The sequence below is a fragment of the Mobula birostris genome, chromosome 11 (genome assembly GCF_030028105.1).
Source record: "Mobula birostris isolate sMobBir1 chromosome 11, sMobBir1.hap1, whole genome shotgun sequence".
In the NCBI taxonomy this organism is placed as follows: domain Eukaryota; kingdom Metazoa; phylum Chordata; class Chondrichthyes; order Myliobatiformes; family Myliobatidae; genus Mobula; species Mobula birostris.
Window position 1 is genome coordinate 82,647,194 of NC_092380.1, and position 24,532 is coordinate 82,671,725.

At 39.7% G+C, this 24,532-nt stretch overlaps 1 protein-coding gene across 5 annotated transcripts in view; it reads left to right on the plus strand.

Moving 5' to 3' along the window:
* Positions 1–24,532, plus strand: part of iftap (intraflagellar transport associated protein) — a 44,499-nt gene that overhangs the window by 10,775 nt on the left and 9,192 nt on the right. For 3 of the 5 annotated variants that reach the window (XM_072272673.1, XM_072272678.1, XM_072272674.1), the window contains exons 2-4: positions 10,851–10,995; positions 13,874–14,028; positions 22,777–22,843. In XM_072272673.1, coding sequence (XP_072128774.1) covers positions 10,878–10,995; positions 13,874–14,028; positions 22,777–22,843 — 340 coding nt within the window. In that variant the 5' untranslated portion in view covers positions 10,851–10,877. Of the gene's footprint in view, positions 1–9,136; positions 9,215–10,850; positions 10,996–13,873; positions 14,029–22,776; positions 22,844–24,532 lie in introns of all 5 variants that reach the window. The other 2 variants (XM_072272676.1, XM_072272677.1) reach the window with 1 other exon arrangement.

Consider the following 24,532-nt stretch of genomic DNA (forward strand, 5'->3'; position numbering starts at 1 on the left):
GAATAAAGAGCTCTATGCTCTCTTTAATTTATAACTTACGAAACCATTTCCAAAGATTTTGTATAATACTCTTATAATTGTTATTTATTTCTTGAGGTACAACGCAGAACAGGCACTTTCAACCATTTGAGCCATGCTGGCCAGCGGTCTCCTGATTTAATCCAAGCCTAATCACGGGACAATTTACAATGACCAATTAACCTATCAACTGTTACTTCTTTGGACTGTGAGAGGAACCCCACACGGTCACGGGGAGAACGTAAAAATTCCTTAAAGTGGCAGGAATTGAAACTTTTTTGCTTGTACTGTAAAGTGTTGCGCTAATCACTACACTAATATTCCGCCCCTCTAATATTAAATAATATAAATATAAAGTATTACATAATTGGGTATTTAATATTATTCCTCTATCACAAATGAGGTTTTCGTATATTAAGGGTAATATGATTGCAGTTCAAGTGTAAGTTGCAATGTGAGGTAAGTTCATTGTAAGAAATATTTGCTTCTCAAAATGGTTCAAGGGATAAATAGGTTTAGAATTGTATCCCTGCTGGAAACCATGTGCTACAATAATGACGTCCTGGTTTGACTTAATGCTGTTTGTACCTTTTGTAATAACAATCATGCAATCTTTGTTAGTATTAGTTCATAACAGGTTCAGTTTTTAAGAGATACTTGAACAAACAGAGGAAGGAATTAATTATCAATTAACAAAAGGAGATTGACCACTTCGATTTATATTCAATGTAATAAAATTGGATGAAAAAGTAGTGATGCACTATTAATAAGCTTGGTTGAACATGACCTGTATTTCTTTTAGCGACCTTTAATATTTCTTTGTTTATTTTTAAATCCTGGTTAAAGAGGTAAGCAGTTAATCTCCTCTTTTGTTAAGGTTTCCTGGTATGCTGTTGTCAACTTGAATTCTAGCAAGTTAAAGTGCAAAGTGTTTTGAGCAAAGAGCATTTTGGATAGAAATTCCAACGGATGGAGTGTGTTTCTGTTGATTGTAATTCACTGAGAAGAAATTGATGAAGACGGATCTAATAAAAGAGGCAGAGTTCTGAGGTTTAGAGCTTCAAGTGCCATAGTAAGTGAAGATCCAATTCAGGATTACTGTGATATTTATCAAGGTGACAAAGTGGTCATGCCGTTTGTAAAATTGATTTTAAAATATTATAGGTGTTAGGGAAAATATTGACTTTGATTTGCTGGATTTTGTCAGCAGTTCTGACAATCTATAATAGTCCTTGAAATTGCAAATCTACTGGCCAGACTCAGCAGGCTGTTTCCTGGTTGTACCCTGCTACTAGAATCACATGAAATCTGTTGATTGGGAAACCTGCATTTAGATTATGCCTGGGCTAGTTCAGGTAAGGACCTGTGAGTTACTTAACTTGAATTGGGACTTTAGAGATGTAAGGATAAAAGGAAGAAACAAAGTAATTTTTTTTGAAAATAACGTTAAAATAATTTCTGAATTCCAATAATATTTGAACTCATTGAAAATCTTGGCATCCTCGACAGTTGACAGATCTGTGTGCCTGAAGCATTTTGGTCAGGATTATTCTGTCACTGAATTTTATTTTGAGGCTCTACCTACCTTTGTGGGCTCCATTGCTCAGTCCAGGGCCATGGAATATGGCTTTTCATTCCAATGAAGGTATGTTTTGTGTCATGAAGAAAACAGACAGAAGTGTCTGGCAGAAGATGCTATTTAGAAAAAAAGTTGATCATTTGAACCTTTTGTTGATACAGTACCACAAAGCTGAAATAATATTGCAGTATTATCGAGAAGAATTAGCTTTGTGATACAGAATTTGTTTGATGTTTTGTTGAAAATAGATGGATAATTTTCAGAAAAGGACATAATTTGTAATGGTGTCCTTTAATAGTCAGTTTTGTATGTATCATGTTATGCATAGTTTTTAAATGGCTTAGTTTTTGCAATGATAGAAGTTACAAAACTTGGCAAAATAGATATTCTTGATGGAAGTGGAGACTAAGATGACATTGACAGGATGGTGAAATGTTTAGAAACATGAGCTCACTGAGCAGACAGAGATCAATGTGGAGAATGGGAAGGTAAAGCAGCAGTGAGCTCATGGACTGTATACAGATTACAGAGGAGGAGGTGTTTGCTGTCCTGAGGTAAATTAGGGTAGATAAATCCCCAGGGCCTGACAAGGTGCTCCCCGAGGGAAGCGAGCAGAGATATTTAAAACAACTTAGCCAGGGGCAGTGGCGTATCTAAGGTATGGCAGGTATAGCACGTGCCCTGGGTGCCACTTGAAGGGGGGGGGGCGCCACTGAGCAGTTTCTTTTGAAGTCAGACAAGCCATCCTCAGATAGTGAGAAAAGAATTTTCTTCAGATGTATGATCTGTCTTTGATTATCATGGGTGAGAAGCACTAGGATGGCCTTATTTGGCCTTATTTGAGAGCATTGTGTAAGAAGTATGGGCACGTGACCAAGTGGTTAAGGCACTGGAATAGTGACCTGAAGGTCGTCAGTTCGAGCCCCAGCCGAGGCAACGCGTTGTGTCCTTGAGCAAGGCACTTAATCACACATTGCTGTGCGACAACACTAGTGCCAAGCTGTATGGGTCCTAATGCCCTTCCCTTGGACAACGTCGGTGTTGTGGAGAGGGCAGACTTGCAGCATGGGCAACTGCTAGTCTTCCATACAACCTTTCCCAGGCCTGCGCCCTGGAGGGTGAAGACTTTCCAGGCGCAGATACATGGTCTCACAAGACTATCGGATGTGTAAGAAGATCATGAAATATTTCTTCACAAAGAAGAAGGAAAATGGAGCTGAAAGACATCAGAGATGAAAGAAACGAATGGCTGATGAGAACTCGAGAGACACTGGGTTAACAGCTAAGGAAGAAATGGAAAGACTCAGGAAGGGAACACTCGATCGTCTTCACAGAGAAATGGATGAAAGGTTTGCTTGTTTGCACAACACTGACACCAAGTTTGGGTTCCTTCGCAATGTTGAGGGACTGTGTTATGGCACCGACGGTAACGACTTAAAGAAGAAAGACGAAAATTTGGTCGAATTGCACAGCCCTGATGTTGATGGACAGCAGCTATATGAAGATATTTTGGATTGCAGAATGTTGCTATCAAGGCGGGCCAACATGAAAATATCAAGACCTGAAGATCTTCTTGAATTTATTGTTCAGTATGGAGATGAAAGCGTCTTCCCCAATCTTCGCATTGCTATCCAAATAATGCTAACCATCGCAGTTTCCATCGCCAGCTGTGAGAGATCATTCAGCAAGCTAAAGCTAATACTTTTGTATTTGAGAGCCTCCATGGGTCAAGGTAGACTCTGTGACCTTGCTCTGCTGAGTGTAGAAAGAGAAGAGACTGAAAAAGCTGACTTTGATCACATCATAGACAAATTTGCATCAGTGAAAGCAAGGAAGGTGCAGTTATAATTTTCAGGTCATGCCATAATTTGTTAATTAAAAGATTAATGAGCTTGACTTGTATTTTTGAGCTGATATTATGGTAAAGTTATCTAAAAGATGGGTGTCAGATGTTTGTACAGAGGCGCAATTTCAGTGCTTGCCATAGGCGCTATTTTCCATAGATATGCCTCAGGGGTGAGTTGCTGTAGGGTTGGAGGATTGTTAATGTTCCATTGTTTAGAAAGGCTCTAAGAATAAACCGGGAAATTAAAGTCCGGTGAGCCTGACATCAGGAGTAGGAAAGTTTAAAGTTCAAAGCATATTTATTATCAACATAGACTATATACAACCTTGAGATTTGTTTCCTTACAGGCAGCTACAAAACAAAGAAACGACTGATAAATACCCAATGTGCAAAGTAAACAAATAGTACAAACAATAAAAAGTAAGCAAATAACATTCAGTACTAAAGTTAACGAAACTGAGTTCACAGCCACAAAGCCAGTCATCACTACGAAGAGTGCAGGAGCCCATTACTTACAGGCCACAGCCTCAGTTCAGCACCAAGACCTTGCCGAGTAACGAGCTGAACACCAGCATGCCTCTTTCCTCCTGCCCCAACACTCTGACCTTTTCAATCTGGCCGAGTGCTTAAATTGCCCTAGCCTTGGTTTGTTCATCATTCTCAGAGCCAGGCCCTGCTGCTTCAATATGCTGTCGGGCCTGGGCTTTGCCACCTTGTTTCAGCCCATACTGACCTTTCCAATCTGGTCTGGCACCTAACTCGCTGAAACATTGCTTGTTCCTCGCCCCTGGGCCTGGACCCTGCCACCTCGACTCTGCCTTGCCTCAGATCTGCCACTTTGAATTGGCTCCAAGTCAGCTCCAGCAGTAGACAACCTCACTCTCAGGCCTGTGCCCCACCGCCTCAATTTGACCCGCACATGTCACAACGTAACCATTCTGCGCCTTCGAGATTTCAGTTCACACTGCAAAAATGCCAGGTCATACAGGCAATTCAAAAGCTTATTTACAAAAGGGAAGTCACAGTCTATTGATTGCAGTGATCTTTTTCCAGATGAAGTGTGATCGATAGAGTAGTTAGTAGTTTTGTTTGCTGCCAGCAAGGCGTCATCTAAATCGGAAGCCCATTTTAAACAAGAAGTTATTGGAAAATATTCTAAGGGATTGGATATACAAGTATTTAGATAAACAGGGACTGATTAGGGATAGTCAACGTGGCTTTGTGCATGGAGGTCAGGTCAAACCAATTTTAAAGTTTTTCGAGGAAGTTACCAGGAAAGTTGATGAAGGCAAGGCAGTGTATCTTGTCTAAATGGACTTTAGCAAGGCCTTTGACAATGTCCCACTTGGGAGGTTGGTCAAGAAGGTGCAGTCAGTCACCTGACATTCGGAATGGAGGTAATAGGTTGGATTAGACAATGGTTTTGTGGTAGAAGGCAGAGAGTGGTAGCAGATGGTTTCCTTTCTGACTGGTGGCTTGTGATTAGTGGTGTGCTGTAGGGAATCACTGCTGGGTCCATTGTTGTTTGTATTCTTTATCAACAATCTGGATGTTAATGTGGTAAACTGGATCAGTAAATTTGTGGATGTCACCAAGGTTGGGGTGTAGTGTACACCGAGGAAGACTGTCAAAGGTTGCAGCTGGATCTGGACCAGTTGTAAAAATGGGCTGAGAAAAGGCAGATGGAATTTACTGCAGACAAGTATTGGCTGTTGCACTTTGGGAGGACAAAGCAGAATAGGACTTGTATCATGAGTGGTAGCGGGAGTGTTGCCTCTCCCAGAATCATCTGGGAATATAGATACGTAATTCCTTGAAAGTGGCGTCGCAGGTAGATAGGGTCATAGAGAATAACTTTAGCACATTGGCCTTCATAAATCAACATTTTGACCTCAGGAGCTGGGATGTTACATTGAAGGTGTATAAGATACTGGTGAGGCCTAATTTGGGATATTGTGTGCAGTTTTGGTCACCTACCTACAGGAAAGATGTCAGTAAAATTGAAAGAGTACAGAGAAAATTTATAAGGATGTTGCCCGTATATCTCCTTGTCACCATCTAAGATTCTGCTAACAACTGCGGTGTAATTGGCTGATTTATAAATGGCATTTGAGCTGTGCTTAGCTATGAGTATAGAGAGTTCAGAGTGAGTAGAGCAGTGGCTAAGCACACATTCTTGAGGTGTGCCTGTGTTGATTGCCAGGGAGGAGGAGATGTTATCACTAATATGCTACTTGAAAAAGTAACGTTGATGACCATAACCTGTTTCCAAAGTTGTAATCAGGGTAACCAGCACAGACTTCAAAAAGGTGAATTATGCTTGAATTATCTGGAAGAAGCAATAAAATGAGAAGATAAGAGATTGAATTGATATTGGATCAATTGTGCCCTGACCTGTTGCATGGCATAGTCTCAGTATAATTCAGTGAGCTAAATTGCTATCGATTGAATTGCTCTTTAGTGAGCAAAGAGCAGTATATAGCATTCTTAAGAGAATTAATAAAAACTAATGTTTGTCCAGGCTTACTAGTTTCCACATATTTATAGCTAGGGTGCCTAAGACTTTAGCACAGTACTGTATTTGTCAAGGTGGAGTGGAGAATAAGTTTGTAAATCTGGCAGGAGCAAGAGATGTTGGGAATGGTGATGGTGGGAGGTGTGTGGGACAGGTGGAAGGGAAGGAGTGCCAGGTGTGGGGTTGGTGCGGGTGCAGACACACCCTGCCTTGAGACACCAGGCAAGGTCATTTGATTCCAAACAGTTGGTTTATTGATTGTTATAGAATGCCTCTCTGATGCTTCCTGCTCCCTCCCCTCTCTGTTCCCTTTTTCCAAACCAGTTTACACTAGAGACCCATATCAGAATCAGATTTATCGTCACTCACATAAATCATGAATTTTTTTTGTGTCAGCGGGACAGTGCATTACAGAAAATTACTACAGTACTGTGCAAACGTATTAGGCACCCTAGCTACATATATGCGGTGAAGACTTTTGCACATTACTGTATATCCTATGTTTAAGAAATTACAATGATATTACCATATTATTCTGAAGAAATTATGCAGATGTGAAGCTGCTGCTTAGAGGAGACATTTAACCACAGCTCTTTATGCCTTCTTGGACTGACGCAAAAGATTCCATGCCATTATCTGATGGGGAAAAAATGTGGTATTATCATCTTGATGTTTGTCACTTGTCCAATGTCATTGAAGATGTTTACCTGTTGCTATTTATGGGCTCTAGCTGCATTTGAGATCCTAATGCTCTATGCTGGAGTTGTGCAAACAGATAGGAAAGCATTGTGGGGTGTAAAGATGACTGTGAGGGCTTGATGAAGGGAAATGTGTTCATGTTTGCTAAATCTTTTTTTATTTATTTAAGGCAGGGGTTCACAACCTTTTTTTATGCCATAGACCAATACCATTAAGCAAGGGGTCCATGGACTCAGGTTAGGAACCCCGGATTTCAGGGATGTGGGCTTTGCAGTGGAACCAGCTTTAATTATCTATCCTTCATTGCCTTTGAGAAGGTGGTGGTGGTGAGCTGCCTTCTTGAACTGCAGCAGTCCTTGAGATATGGATATACCCACAATGCCATTAAGGAGAGAGGTCCATGCTATTGACCCAGTGGTGGTGAAGAAACCATGATCGAGTTCAAGTTTAATTGTCATTCAACCATACATGAATACAGCTAAACAAAACAGTGTTACTCTGGAGCCAAGGTACAGAATACAGTACCAGTAGTCATATACAGCACAAGGCACATATAGCACAGATAAAATAGCAGTAAAATATAAAAAAAATATAGTCCATGTGGCTGAGTCCGTGAGTGTCGCAGTAGTCTGCAGTCAAACACAATATGGTTTTCCTTCTGCCGAGTGAGCAATGGAGGACAGCGCCGAATCCATCGTGAATGCTGCACATACCGCCTCTGGTCTCCCATGAAGCGCGCCCAACTCCGATGCCTCCCCCTGGCCCGTTGCAAACAGGCGACACCGCAGCTTGAGGCCTTGTCCTCACTGTGACTGAGGTCATGCAGCCTCCCGGCCGTTCGCCAAGAAACTAATGAATTGCACTTGCAGCATTCCATGCCACCATGGTCCTCACCAAGTCCAGCTCCTTTAGATTCTCTATCAACGAGCAACTTGCTGATGGAGCAGACCTGCAGTACTTCAAGTCCTTAATGTCCAGCAGGGTCTTATGAATGTAGCAAGACGATTTAACAAGACAATAAAACCTTTGGTTGACCCCATAGAAGCGGCTGCATCTGTGCGCGCTGCCATCTTACCGGAACAAGTACTGGTATACAGTGTTTCTAAGTCAGGATGGTATGTGGCTTGGAGGGCAACTCCCATGCTTTTGCTGCCCTTGTCCTTCTAGCTGATATTGGGATTAAGAGGAATTGTGGGTTAACAAAGTCCCACTTTTGTGGTCAGCCCAGTGGCACAGCTGGTAGAACCGCTGTCTCACAGTGCCTGTGACCCAGAATCATTCCTGATTTTCAGTGCTGTCTGTATAGGGTTTGCATGTTCTCCATGTGACTCCGTCCTGATAAAGGGTTCCGGCCCGAAACATTGACTGATCGTTTCCATGGATGCTGCCCGACCTGCTGAGTTCCTCCAGCATGTTGTGAGTGTTGCTTTGACCCCAGCATCTGCAGAGTATTTTGTGTCTCCATGTGACTTGTAGGGCTCTTTCTTCCAGTTTTCTATCATGTCCCTCAGATGGATAGTGAATGGGACTTCATGAGACAGGGCGAGGAGTGTTTAAGTGTGATTAGTGTAAATGGGCTTCTAATGGTTATTGTGGACCAGGTGGGCTACATGATTCCATAGACCATGGCTTTTTTTTTGAACAGGAATTACAAGTTCTTCCAGTTTACTAACCAGTATTTTTCCTCCTCAGTTAGTACCACAAAAGAAGATACATCTAAGTTGCTGTTTGCAGTATCTATATTTTATTGACGGAGACACATTTTAGAACATCATCGTGTATGAAGCACAGAATTATAATTGCAAGTTCTTCAGTCCTTTAGAGGAAAATTGCACTTGTGTAAAAATAGCTCAATAAAAGATCATAAACAATTGATTTAGTTCCATTTGCATTCCTACACAATTATTTGTAAAATACAGCCACACTGGAAAGAAATAATTTGATCACTTACTTGATGGCATGTTTTCTGCAGGGGATCATTTTCACGTCCGATGTCAGTTAGAACATCAACACATAAATTGGGTAATTTATCTAAAGATGTTTTCTACTACTTTTTCGGACAAGCTTTAGAAACATGGCATCAGTTTTCTATGTATCCTAACTTAGTTATCAATGCTAGAAGTCAGACAATAGATACGAATGCTTCCTGTTACCAAACCACCAAGTTTTGCATAAATCATTGAGATTGCTTCATGTAAACATTTCGTACTGGTTCATTCATGATTCCCCAGAGGAAAAAAATTGCAGAAGTTGGATACCTGCTCTGTAATAGATTTTATCTGTTATGTTTTTAAATGCTTTGTGATTTAGTATCCTTGTTTCATTGTTAAAAACAATTAATTTTGAAAACATAAGGTATATTCAGATTTATTATTTGCTTTGTGAGTTTTTCCAATTGTCAAATACTCAATACTCAAAATATACGATTCTTTCTATACTTTTTTATAAAACTCACATTAATTCTCCCTTTACATTCCAGCTCACTGAAGATAAAAGCTATCAATATATCAGACATATTTATATTTGTTCACTAGTTTTTATTCAGATCTGTACTTATGTAAGTATGTTTGCCATAATTCCTGAATTATCAGTATTCAGAAAATAATAGGTTCAGGATTGATTGGCCATGTATGCAAAGAGTCATAGAAAAGCATAGCATAGAAACTGGCCTTCGGCCCACCTAGTTCGTGCCGAACCGTTTAAACTGCCTACTCTCATCATCCTGCACCGGGTCCATAGCCCTCCATACCTCTACCACCCATGTAAATTTTCCAACTTCTCCTAACCGTTGAAATCAAGCTTGCATATGCACCACCTGTGCTGGCAGCTTGTTTCACACTCTCACACCCCTCCGAAAAGTTTCCCCTCATGTTCACCTTAAACTTTTCACCTTTCACCCTTAACTATGACCTCCAGTTGTAGTTCCACCCAACCTCAGTGGAAAAAGCCTGCTTACTTTTACCCTATATGTACCCTTCATTATTTTGTATATCTCTATTAAATCTCCACTCAATTTTCTATGTTCCAAGGAATAAAGTCCTAAGCTGTTCAACCTTTCCTTATCAATCAGGTTTTCCAGTCCCAGCAACATCCTTGTAAATTGTCACTATACTCTTTCAACCTAATTTACATACTTCCTATAGGCAGGTGACCTAAACTGCACTTAATACTCCAAAATTAGACCTCACCAACGTCTTATAAAACTTCAATATAACATCCCATCTCGTACTCAGTACTTTGATTTATGAAGGTCAATGTGCCAAAAACTTTCTTTATGACTCTATCTACCTCTGCTGCCACTTTCAGTGAATTATGGACCTGTACTCCCAGATCCCTTTGTTCTACTGCACTCCTCCATACCTTACTGTTCACTGTGTAAGACCTACCCTGGTTGATCCTACTGAAGTGCATTAAATTCCATCTGTCATTTTCTAGCCCATTTTTCCAGCTGGTTTAGATCCTGCAACAAGCTCTGATAGTCTTCCTTGCTGTCCACTCCACCCTAAACTTGATGTCATCCCTGCAAATATGCTGATGCAGTTAACAACATTGTCATCCAGATCATTGATATAGATGACAAACAATGACAGATCCAGCACCAGTCCTTGCGGCACTCCACATGTCACAGGCCTCCAGTCAGAGAGGCAACTATCTACTATCTCTCTCTGGCTTCTCCCACAAAGCCAGTGTCTAATCCAATTTATGACCTCATCTTGAATGCCTACCTGACCAACCTTCCATGCAGTTGGATTTAACATTTGGAGGAGCAAATGTTTCAATGAGTGGATGATATCTAAAAGGGAATGCTGATCATTCATCAAATTTGCAGTTTATGAGATTCTATTGTGTCCAAAATGTCTCTATATTACAGTCTTGCACAGTAAAAATGTTTGCAATGTAGTTATAATTTATTTGTTCTTGAGAGCATGGTAAATGCAATTTTGATTTCCATTCTTTTCCAACTAATCTGGAACAATGTCAATTAAAAGATAACCACTTAGTTAGCAATTCCTGTTAAATAGTCATCAAATTTAATTTCACCTAAAGCATTTGGAATTAAAACGCTTGGACATTTGATTTGATATGGAGACTTCTTTCCTCTCAATGCCCCCCACCCTCGCCTTAGATTTGCTGAAAATATCTGTGAATTTTGGTGCGTTTATGTCTTTTACACCATTTCCTTTCTATTCCAGAGTAATGCATAAGATACACTATTGTTTATGACTCTTTCAACAATGGAGAAGGAAGGTATAACTTGTGAAGCTTTGGAAAAGTTTTGCAGGAGCCATGAACAAACATATGAAGAATTTCTGGAATCTTTTATTCACCTTAGAAAAGGTAAGCAGCTCTGTCAAATTGGATTAAAATTTAGTATTTATTTTATTCATTGACAGGATGTGGGCATCACTTTCTAGGCCAACATTTATTATCTATTTATAACTGTCTCTGAACAGAGAGTGGCTAATGAAGACTGTGGATTGGATTATGGGACTTGTGTTGGGCCTGTAAATGACATAGTTTTCTCTGCGTAATGGTCTGAGTGCATCAGAGCCTTGATGCTGGGGATATTGGCCTGAATGAGCACAATGATGCTGTTTTGCTTATCCTTCCAATGAACTTGGGGGATTTTGCTGAGGTGTGTTAGTGGTATTTCATCCAGTGCCCTGAGATGCCATCTATTGCCCATCCAGGAATGCAGGGATCTCCAGTATACCATGAGCTTTTCCTCATTTGACCAAAGGCAATAGAGAGGTGGTTTCTGATATGAGAGGTTCTCATGGTGAATTTTTATGAGACCATAACACACAGGAGCAGAATCATGCTATTTGTCCCATTGAGTCTGCTGCATCATGTCATCATGGCTGATCCATTTTCCTCCCGTGCTGTTTTTGTGCTGTCATGAATCCATAGTAAGATGGGAGTTGAATTTCTGTGGGTAGCCTAATTTAAGGAGTGTGTTCCACAGTGCCTCCTAGATTCAAAGGTTCAAAGCTTTGTTAAGGCCATATGTAGAGTATGCTGCTGCTTTCTGGATTTTTCTTGGAGTTGCATGTGAAGATTGTGTCATTATGGCTGCAATTGGATAGAGCCCATTCTGTAATTCACGATTGGTTTTTCCCACTGGGAGGAGACATTTCAAAAGAACCCTGATAATGACTTTGACTTTTATTATTAGGAGGAATAAATCCACATCTAGATTTCTCTTCTTTTTTGGAGGTGGCTATGATTCTGGCATCTCTTAACTCCCCTGGTCTATTCTGTTTTTCCCTTGAGGGGATTGAGACTGTGGATTCCTGCTTGAAACATTTTATCACCAAGTGCAATGGGACACGCAGGACTGTAAGCAATACCACATATGTGGTCTAGCCAAAGGTTTATACAACTGCAATTTGACTTACTGACTTTTGTACACAATACCCTGGCTAATGAAGGCAGAAATGCTTTGTAATGCATTTGTTATCTTATCTACTTGTTTTGCCACTCTCAAGGAACTCTGGACTTGGACTCCAAAATCCCTCTGTATATCAATTCACTTAAAGGTGCCTCAGTTTTTGTTAGATAGAATTAACAGTCCATTTTTTAAATTTAGATTTTGTAACTGTGCTTGAGATTTATTGGTCTTCACAAATGGAAATCTAAATCCCTGTCTTCCTCCAAACTGAATTTCTAATCTTAGGTACGTTTTAAGTTTCTATTGGAGAAATTATTAGTATTTTCTGCAACATAGCAAAGGTCATAAGGAACTCATCCCAAGGAAAACTGAATTTGTTCTTCTTTTTCATAAATGGCAGAGGGCAAAATGGCAGAAGGGATTTTCTAGGATAATGGTGCAACAAAATGTCACCACACTAATATTGCATTGAGGAATTCACACTAAAATCCTGACACGTAAAATCTTCCTGTAAGATGGCAGCACGTGCGAATGCAATGGCTTCTCGGGGGCTAACCAAAGGTGTTTTATTCTTCGTAAAATTTGTTTTTTTACAATCGAAAGACAGTTCTACTCCAAGAACATCGAGTACTGCAGGGCTACTCCATCAGCGAGCTGCTCGTTGATCTGAGTAGTTGGACTGGTGTCGGCAGCGGAGCCGGGTGAGATGTAGAAGGGGCCAGCCCCAGTGTTGGGGAGAGAACTGGGTGAGGTGTCGAAGGGGCTGATTGGGATATTGGAGAAGCTAGACAGGATATTGGAGGAGCCTGCTGGTGTGTCGGAGGAGCTGGTAGGGATATCGGAGGACAAACAGGAGAGAATCTGCAGATGCTGAAAGTCTAAGCAACAAAATACTGGATGAACTCAGCAGGACAGGCAGCATCTATGGAAAAAAGTACTGTCGACTTTTCAAGCCGAGATCCTTCGGCAGGCCCTGGAAGGGTTTCAGACTGAAACATTTTGTGGGTATATCGGAGGAGTCCACTGGGATGTTGGAGGAGCTGGTTTGGGTTTGGAGGAGATGACCTGACTGCAGACCATGTTGCTGCTCAGAAGCATCGAAGTTGGTGCTGTATATCCATGGAAGATTGTCTTAGACGTTTCTCTTGCGATTGCAAGACTCTTGGATAGTGATAATGTAAATTACTGCAGGCTTGTTACCCTGGTCTGATGGAGGGACAGTTGACATGGGAGCTATGTAGCCTTGTTTATAACAAGAACTAGGCCACAAGCCTTGGGTTTGTCTGCTGCTGTGGACCAACTGAGAAATGTGGAAGTACTACAACGTGGTTGAGCTCGGCTGTGGCCTAGCCTTGCCCTTCAGTGTGGCTCTTCCGTGTTTGAGTGGTGGAATGACAGGCTGGATTGCGTGCGTCTGTATACTGTCGGGAGATTGCTGGACATTGTCGCTCCGGGTCTTGGAGTATATGTTTTTTTTACTGAATATGCTTCTTTGAATTTGTTACTCACTTTTTTTTTAATGTTTGCTTGTTATTTTTGAATGTTTTGCACCTTGGCCTCTAAGGAATGCTGTCTCATTCAGCTGTATCTATGTATGGCTTGAATGATAATTAAACCTGATTTAATTCGATTGATTTGACACCTAGAACTTAGCATGATTCAATGTGTTGATTTAGAGGTCTGCCTGCCTTTTCATCACTTAGATTATTTAGTAAAATGATACATTGCTTGCTTTTTGATGGACCGTATTGTCAAGCTGTTTGACTTATGAACAAATGTAGTATTTAATTCTCTGAGTAAATATGAAAGCCTTTTTATTTCCAGGGGACACAAAGGAACAAAATACAGAACCTCCGACTATTGCGGACATAGCAGAAGATACTGAAAAATGCATAGATATGAAGAAAGTACTGACAAACTCTCCTGAGAAGGGAGGACAATCATCTAAGGATGATGAAGAGACAAGATATGAACCGGAGGTACTTAGGAGTTATGTTAACTTATCACTGCATTGACTTGTATCAGATTTTTTTTTTGCGCAGGGGCAGTTCTTTTGGCATATAGGAAGAACAAGGGTAATAGAAGCAAGAGTAGGCCATTTGACATTCTGAGGCTGTTCCACTATTCAACAAGATTATGCCATATTTTCTACCTCCGTGCTATTTCCTGCATGATTTCCATATCCTATGATTCTCTTACTATTGGCACATCTATTAGTCTCGGTTTTGAATTATCTCAAAGAGTGAGCTTTCACAATTTCTTTGGGTAGAGAGTTCCAAAGATTCCCCACTCAGTGAAGATTTCTGAAAGAGGTGGCTGAAGAGATTGTAGAGGCATTAGTAATGATCTTTCAAGAATCAATAGATTCTGGAATGATTCTAGAGGACTGGAAAATTGCAGATTTCTTTCTTCAAGAAGGGAGAGAGGCAGAAGGAAGGTAATTATAGGCCAGTTAATCTGACCTCAGTGGTCTGGAAGATGATGGAGTCAATTGTTAAGGATGTTGTTTTAGGGTACTTGGAGGCACATGACAAAATAGGCCTAAGACCATAAGGCACATGAGCAGAATTAGGCCATTCAGCCCATCGAGTATGCTCCGCCATTCCATCATTGCTGATCCCAGATCCCGCTCAGCCCCATACACCTGCCTTCTCGCCATATCCTTTGATACCCTGACCGATCAGAAAACTATCAAATTCCGCCCCACAGATTCCCTATTTTCTGGCTAAAACTCCTCCTTACCTCTGTTCTAAAAGGTTGCCCCCTCAATTTTGAGTCTATGCCCTCTAGTTCTGGATACCCCCACCATATGAAACATCCTCTCCACATCCACCCTATCTAGTCCTTTCAACATTCGGTAGGTTTCAATGAGATTCTCCCCACATTCTTCTAAATTCCAGTTACTACGAGCCAAGCGTTTCTCATATGTTAACCTTTTCATTCTCAGAATCATTGTCGTGAACCTCCTCTGAACTCTCTCCAATGACAACACATCCTTTCTGAGATATGGGGCCCAAAACTGTTGACAATACTGCATGTGTGGCGTGACTAGTGTCTCATAAAGCCTCAGCATTATCTTTTTGCTTTTATATTCTATTCCCCTTGAAATAAATGGCAACATGGTTAGCATGGTTTCCTTAAGGAGAAGATCTTGCCTGATAAATCTTTTGGAATTCTTTGAAGAAATAAGAAGCAGGATAGATGAAGGAGAATTGGTGGTTGCTGTGTTTTTGGAATTTTAGAAGGCCTTTGTCAAGGTGCCACACATGAGTCTGCTTAACACATTTAGAGCCCATGACATTACAGGAAAGATTCTAGCATAGATAAAGCAGTGACTGATTGGCAGAAGGCAAAGAATGGGAATAAAGGAAGCCTTTTCTGGTTGGCTGTCAGTGACTAGTGGTGTTCCAGAGGGGTCTATGTTGGGACTGCTTTTTACGTTAAATATCAATGATTTAGATGATATTGATGGCTTTGTGGCCAAGTTTGTAGATGATATGAAGATAGGTGGGGGAGGTGGATAGTTTTGATGAAATGGAGAGGCTAAAAAAAAGGATTTGGACGTATTTGGAAAATGTGCAAAGAAGTGTCAAATGGAATATAGTGTCAGGAAGTGTATGGTCATGTCTCCTGATATCAAAGAGGTTGCCATCTAATCTGACATCCACTGCCACATAGCTGCTGTCTTCAACCTCGTTGTGGAGAAGCTTGGTAACACACAAGAGGAAGATGTTAAAGAGCACTGGCGCTAGCACACACCCCTGCCTCACCTCTGTGCGTACAAGGAAGGGCTCAGACTCTTGTCCTCCTATGGTCACCTGAGTAGAAGCTTGGGTAACCTACAGGCGTCACATCAAGTCCTTGGAGTGCTTCCACATAAGCTGCCTCCAACGCATCCTAGGAATTACCTGGCGTGAGCGTGTGCCTCACATTGAAATACTTGTAAAGACCATCTGTAGAAGTATTGAGGCCATGATCACCCAGCGCCAACTGCAGTGGCTGGGGCACGTGATGAGGATATCCCCATGTCAGCTACCCCACAGTGTTATATGGCCAGCTGCATCATGGTCGACGCTCAGCTGGAGGGCTGAAGAAGCGCTATAAGGATCAGTTGAAGAATGCTTTAAGGAAGTGCAAGATCAGACCCGAGGACCTGGAGGAGGTTGCTGCTGACTGTACCACTTGGAGACAGCTGTGTAGGGACGGGGTTCGTATTCTGGAGATGGAAAGAACAACCAGAAAACAGCAGAAGAGAGCCAGGAGAAATGCAGCCATGATTGCCACCATTACCACCACCACCATCACATATACATGTCCCACCTGCAATAGAGCTTGTGGGTCCAGGATAGGACTATATAGTCATCAAAGATCTCACCATTGAAGAAGTGGATGTTGTCATCGGATTTCAATGGACAACCGAAGAAAAAGAAGATGGTCATGCACTTTGATATAAGAAATAAAAGGGTAGACTATTTTTTAATTGGAGAGAAAATTTAAAAATCTCAGGTGCAAAGGGACTTGGGAGTCCTCATGCAGGATTCCCTAAATGTTAATTTTCAGGTTGAGTTGGTGGTGAGGAAGACAGATGTGATGTTAGCATTTATTTTGAGAGGACTAGAATATAAACAGGGAGAATGCCGGAGTTTGGGGGTAAGAAGGAAAATGGATCAGCCATGATGAAATGGCGGAACAGACTCAGTGGGCAAAATGGCCTAATCCTACTCCTATATCTTAGGGTCTTAAACCCCTGTAGATCTGCAGTAAAACATTTTGGCTTTTGTATACAAATCTTTTCCTAACTAAGGCCTTCCTAACTGTTACCTGCATCTGTATGCCAACTTTCAGTGAATCACATTGGCGATCAATGCTACTTAGTATTTAGTCTAAAGAAATTTAGACTTAGAAATTAAGTCTTTTGAAGACTTAAAGAAGTCTCCTAAAGGAAATTCTCTGCTTTTCGGTCTTGTGCATTCAGTAGACAATATCACATTTTCCCATACCATATTCCATTTGCCATATTCTTGTCCTCTCAATTAGATGGTCTTTATCCCTTTAGCCTTTTTATATTCTCCCAGTTTTACTTAGTTTATCATTCGCAAACTTGGAAAAATGGCACTTAGTTCCCTCAGTCAAATCATTGATACTGTATAGATTTTGAAAATCTGGGACCCAGGCACTGGTGTTTGCTGTACTCCATTAGTAACAGTTTGCCAACCTGAGCCTGCCTGCTGCCTTGAGTTTAGAAGATGAGAGATGATCTCGATGAAACACTGAACTTTTTTTTAGGGGCTGAACTGAGTTTTTGTGAGATTGATGTTTGTCTGGCTGACGTATCTAGAACGAAGAGTTAGAATCTCATAATAAGAAGTTGGGGGTTCAGGGTGTTCAGATGAGATGCATTTTCTTCAGTAGAAGATGGTTAGGATTGTGGAAGCTCAAAGTATATTCAAGACAGAAAATAGATTTTTAAATGCTAAGGAAATCCAGAAAATAGAAATATTGCATGAACATGACACTATCTTATTGTCATTACTCCTTTTATTTCTTATTACCTATCTTTGAATTGCTCCAATATTATAGTTAGTATCAGCTGTCAGCTGGGCACTCGAACATCTGCTAAAGGGTGATTATCATGATCTTCCTTGTATTATCAGTTAAGGTTTGTGGCTGCCTTCACTAACCTTGACGAGATTACAGCGATAAAGAACTTCTTTTCGCAATAGGATCAGATCTGTTTTGCCTCAGTTCTGGCTTTTAGAACTCGTGACACAGTCAGACATTATTTGATCTAGGGACTATTGTCAGATTTCTGAAGGCCAGCATCAATGGATCTGGGAACTGTTCCTAGTTAAGTGCCTGCAGCTATACCCCAGTGTTGCATTTCTTGTGTTGTGTAGCATTGTGTAGAAATGGAGACAGAAGGGACTGCAGACACTGGAACCTGGAGCCATACGCAAAGTGGCAGAGGAGCTCAGCGGGTCAGATAGTATCTATGGAAGAACCGGACAGTTGACATTTTGGGTCAACATTTTTCATCTAGATTTGTGTTCAGATGATTGGTTTTAATCCAAAATATTGACTATTTCCTTCCATAGATGTTGTCTGATTCACTAAGTTCCTCCAGTGCTTTGTGCGTTGTACAAAAATGTTTAATTCAATGCTTCATCCCTTTTTAAGAACTGGAGGCTTGGTACTGGTTGGAGCTAGTTGCTTTTCAGGTTGTGGAAGGTATTCGCAAATCTGTTAGCAGATGTTCCTTAGTAGATCCTTGTGATATGCGATTCACTTCTGCATATGCTTTTGTGACATGTCATGAAGGCTTTTACCTCTTCTGCTGTTTCAGGTAGTTACAACTAATTATGCCAAATAACTTAATCCACTAACAAAAGCAAATGAGTTCTTTGTTTACGCTATTAAAACTCATGTGATTTTACACACTGTTTGTGCCAAAGAAAACAGCTCTAGCCTTTCCAATCTTTACAGTACTTGCCATACAGAATAGTTGCAATAAGATCAAATTCTAATTTTAACTTGAAAATAAACCTGTGCCTTGATGTCTGAAATATCACATTTCAAATTATGTGAATCAATAATTTCACTAACAATTTGTTAGATTTAGATAAAAATAAATATGTAAGTATTTATAATTTTTTTGAATAATTGTAGCATTCAGCTGAATATTTTTCAAATTCAGTTCAATAATATGGTATCCACATGAAGAACAATATATTCATGTAATTTCCTGAAGACTTCTATACAATATTAAACTATGTTAACTTTATCCATCAACTGAATTTACACTTAGATGGTAAGGAGGCCTGGAACCTGTTGTCTGAAATGGGGTAGAGGTGTAAATTCTCTCTGCACTTGAAAAGTACTTGAATGTGTATTTGAAGAGCTAAAACTTACATGGAATTGCCTCCTTTCTCAATATAATTTTCCTGTAATTCTATGCAATATATGTTCCGTGTATTTATTTCATTTAAATAAAGCCTGCCTGTTAAAGATATTATGTAGATACTTCACAAAAAGAGAAGCATTGAATAATGACTGAATATACTACTTTTAATGGAATTTTAATGATCGCTGCCTAACTAAATAACTGCTCAGGCTTTCCTCATGTGACGTGACGTACTAGCTTATGTTGCTTATAACAAATGTTTCCTGTTTTGGCTAACCATGTAGAACATTTATTTTGTTAATGCAAGAGTGAACAGAATGCATTTATCTCACAGTGTTTGGAACAAAATATATTCTATATTGTAATCTCGATTAGTATTTTGCAGAACTTATTAGAACTGTTAAATAACGTTTAAATTAAATAGGCCAAAGAGAGAGAATTTTGAAGTAATTCTTTCTGCCCACCTTAAGAATGTTTCTTCCCATAACATGATTAATATTTTAATCCCAAAACAATTAAATGCATTGCAAAGGACAATATCAACGTATTTGCCAAATGAGCTATTTTCTTTGTAGCTTTTTTTTAAATCTTTTATTTTATGCATTCATAATCCCAGGACAAACTGGCCACCAAAGCTGCTGGTTCAGGATTAATGAAGAAAAGTCACCTACAGCTTTGCTAGTATAGTCATGCCCCCTACAGTCAGATCTAAAGTGGTGTGTTGCTCAAAGTAGGCTGATTTGCCATGTTACGCAGCAGAGTGCCTTGCATTCACTCTAAATAATTTGTGACTTCATTTGACTATACTTAATAACAATATAGTTAGTAAATCTCTTCCAGTGATGATTTTGATATTTTTTTAAAGTTTGCAATTTGCTGATGACTGTATTTGCAAACTAACTACTAAATTATGATTATATATTTGTTATTCTTCACAATCCACAGAATTTAAAATATTTTTTGTTTGTAAATAACTATGAAGCTAAAGAAACTGGTTTTATGGTTATCTCTGAGAATTGTTTTCAATTGTTCTACTGTTACTTGGTAGTGCTGACATTTTTGTGATTGACTCTCAAACAAGTGAACTAAAAGGCCTAAACATTCTTCCATCAGGCTTTAAGCTCCGAATAATTGCCTGTTGCCTACTTTTTTTTTTCCTCATACAGTTCACAAAGAAAAATATGGTAAGTCCAGGACAAAGTTCTAGTCCTGGTTTTGGGAAAGAGAGAAGGGCCAATCAAATCACTGCGTGATATGCTGAAGATGGGAATGGTAGCTAGAGATTGGAGTTTGTAACAGTGAAGGCAGGTAGTGGTTACTGGAAATTGGAGAGGGTAGTAGGAGATTCTTTGAATGTCTTTAGAGGGCCTTGTGCAATGTTACCTGCAGAGTTGAAACTGTTGAGGTGAAAGTTGGCAGTTGGAGCCTTGGAGGATGAAAAAGTCTGACAAGAAAACATGGGAGTCATTTACGAGATTGCCAGAGTGGTGGTAAGTGAGTGCAGAATCTGAGGCCTAAGTGGAGCAGGTAGGGGCGTAAGGTAGATTAAAGGGAGCCCACCTGTAATAGGATCTCTATGCTGGGATAGCATCGTTTAAAAAGCATTCTTTAAATAGGTTTCGTAGAAAAAATGACTACTGTGCTTGGGTACTTCTGGTTTAAGATGGCGCTAGTGAAGCTCAGTGACTGCTTATCGGCAGAGTCAGGGTGAGTGGAGGCAAGACAGCAGGCTCATCGCTGAGAGTGAGGAAAGACCCGAGGTTCGATCAATTTAAGCTCTGGGCTGAATTGGAAAGGTTGGGTACAGGCCAAATCGAGGTGGCAGGGTCCAAACCTCACATATCAAAGCGACAGAACCCAATGTTTGACTGATGATTTAAGTGCTGGGCCAGATTGAAAAGGTCAGGATGTTCAGGTCGGAGGTAGGGGATGGGCCTGTTTAGCTCACAGCTCCGTGACATTTAGTCGGTTCTGCGCAGAACTGAGGCTCTGGTTTCTTGTCTGTGGGCAGACTCTCTTTCATGGACTTCAGTTCTGAATGTTTATTTGCTTTCAAGGCTGTATAATGTATACATACTTTGATAATAGGTGTACTTTGAACTAGTATTCTGGACCAACATTTTTTAATTGCATTGCTATCTGCATTTGGCCAGCTGGTGGCATAGTGGCATCAGCGCCGGACTTCAGAGTGAAGGCTCCCGAGTTCGAATCCAGCCGGCTCCCTTGCACATTTTCCATCCGTGCTGGGTTGAGTATCCACCTAGCAACTCGTCCTTGTAAAAATAAGAAAGCCTGCTTAAAAAAATGCTGTCATGACGGCGTCCCGATGACTCCACTTGGGGATAAGGACTTTCTTCTTCTATCAGCATTGGAATGAAGCACAACCATCTTAAATTTTATATATGTTTTTTGTCAATTTGGAGCTTTCATTCCATCATTTTCAATTTGTTTAAAAAGTCCAAGTGAAAAGATTTAACAGACACAAGAGTATGACGTCTACATTTTATCTTCCACTTTTGACAGATGAACAGATGTTACAGTCTGCAGGTATTATTTCCAGTTTAATCACTAGTCCCTCTGGAGGAATGAATAAGAGGTAATAATATTTAAATCAGGTTCTTTTCCTGAGATTTTGAGATCCATTTGAACTTAATGGTATGGGTTTAATTCCCTAGGGCCTAGGAATGCCATCAACTGAAGTGAGAAGGTAGCTGTTGAGATTTTCTAATACAGTGGATTCCGGTTAATTGGGGCAGCCACTTATTTAGGACAACTCTTAAAGGTCAAAAAAGAAATGAGAAAATAGCCCTTTGTTTTCCCTTTGTTTTTGGATTCCCTTTGTTTATTGGGGACATTATGCTGCCTAATTGGGACAGGTGACTGTTTCTGAATAGTTTCTAACTAGCATCAGTCATGAGTACTTGGCTAGCCATTAGACACTAAACTGTGCTTAGAGTGTACAGTTTTTAAATACTGTCAGTTACATGTGTTTGTGTTTTAAAAAAAACTGTGATTTTTATCAATGGTAGTTGGCAAGAAATAAGTAGTAAGACAATTCAGAACTGTCTTGCTCATTGCGGTTTCAAGCATTCAGGCTTGGAGGTGCCAGAAACAGCCAGGGGTGAAAATGAAATGATTTTGTTACTTCAACAAGTTAGGAATAATGAAGAATTTGAAGGTATCAAGAATCATCTTGAAATTTGTAATGAAAATGACAATTTGAAGAATGCAACCCTTGAAAGCATTGAATGAAGGCAGCCCATATCTGCACTAGGTGTCTGCACTGAGCTAGTTCATTTACAATCAATCAAAGGAACATGGAAGTGTGCACTAGAAGAATTAGGATCTACTACATAGTTTTTTTAAAATTTAGTATTGGTAGTCTTCTAATTTGTTTTGCATTTCATTTAAATACATAATTTGTTAATTTGTTAAATAGTGGTTTGTCTTTTTTAGACCTTTTGAGTTATTTCCATGAAAATTTGGCTAACTGGGGCAACTGGTTAATTGGGCCAAAATGTACTGACCCCAAAGTGCCCCAATTAATCGGAATTCACTGTATTGTCTTGGATATGTCGGTGGAGCTGTTTCCTGCACCTTGAAGCAAATTTATAATTGCTCCTCAAGAAAGAGGAGCATTGTAGGGTACTGGTTTCCTCTATTTTGCAAACTTCATGCTGTAATTGCTTAATTTATGGTACTGCACAGCTATAAGAGATGTTAGTAGTTAATTCAAGTAAATTTAACAAGCTGATGGTTTGCTTTTATAGATGCCCATCGCTAAATTATTTTTATTAACATTTTGTTTATCTTTAAATCATTTAAGGTAGAGAAATGTATTGACATTGAAGACATAGACAGTGACAAAGAAAGTGAACAGCAAAGTGGCACTGGTAGGTAAACAAGTGCAATCCATAATTATTTAATCTGGATAAATGGACTTGCCAGAATGAAGAGTGTTTTCTGGTGGTTGTGGTCTATACAGTTCTTGCTGAGTTTTTTTTTAGCAGACTGTACATGATCAAGTTTAATTCTAATTTTTATATTTGCTGAAATTGTTTCCAGTCATTGTGAAACAACTTGCATCGAGTAATTTCAAGGCTAATACCTAGCAGCTGAACTTTACAAATCAACAATATGAAAAACTATTATAATTTATCACTCATTGAGAATTTAAAAAATTAGTTTTGATTTATTGTTCTGTGATACAGTGAATTTTTTTTTGTTTGAGTGCCATCCAGTCAGATCATGCCATATAAACACATTGAGGTAGTATATAGAAAAAATCCGAATGCAGTATGTAGTGCTTTAGCTACCACTGTAGTGCAGGGAAACAAATAAAATACAACGACCACAATGAGATCAGCAGTTCATCTTAATCATACAAAAAGGTCATCCAAGATTCTGATAATAGCTGGTTAAAGCTGTCACTGAGTCTGTTGGTATATGTTTTCAAGCTGTTGTGTCTTCTGCCTGATTGGAGAGGGGAGAAGAGAGAATGACTGGGGTAGGAGGGCTCCTTGATTGCATTGCCTGATTTCATGAGGAAGCTAGAAGTGTAGGCTTGATGGAGGAGAGGCTGATTTGTTTGATGACCAGGGCTTTGTTCACAACTCTCTGCAATTTCTTAAAACCTTGGGCAGAGCAATTGCCATAGTAAACTGTGGTACATGTGGGTAGAATGCTTCCTTTGGTGCATCTGTAGGATTTGGCAAGAGTCTTTGAGGACATGCTGAATTTCCTTAGCCATCTGAGGAAATAGAAGCATTCATATGCCTTCTTGGCTATCACACCTATGTGGCTGCAACAGGACAAATTGTTGGCGAAATTTCCCTAGGAACTTAAAGTTCTCAACCATCTCCACCTCAGCACCATTGATAAAGACTGGAATGTTCTTCACCATGTCCACTCAGCAATTAACTTAGTAGAATTGTATTTCTTTGAAGGGGGCCATTTGGGCAATTTTGCATGCAAAAGTTGACTTTCATTTGTTAGTCTATAGTTTCTAAGATATTAAATAATTTCATCTTGAAACATTGTCTTAAAAACACTCTTACTGCTGATATCTAGTGTACTCTTTTCCAGTTTTAAAACAAGGCTGTAGTACTAAGAAGAAACTTAAGAGCAGGAATAGAACATTTGGGCTCTACTGTCTTCTCTGGCACTTAATGATAAATGTGATGTAATTTCCTGTATTAACCTTTGTTAATCAAAAGACACTGAGACCAGAAGCAAAGATTAGATGCAGAGCTCTTGTTTCTTTATCATGGCCTGATCAGCTCTATATTATGAGATGCATTTGGGATAACATTGTTCTTAATAATATTAGACTTAATTCAGTTTAGTACCTGTGCAAAATATTGTAATTGATCACTAGCCATGTTTACATATTCACTTCCAAATTCTTTTTAAAGTATGTGCCTTTGAGGCCTTGCCTCTGAATTTATAAATATTCAGGAAATAAGTTCATGTTTTAATACAATATGAACTTATTTTACTTTCAGATCTAAATGTAGTTATGTCTTTATTTTTCAATTGCAAAAAGTATTATTGACCTTTACATTTGAATGCAAGTTATTTAT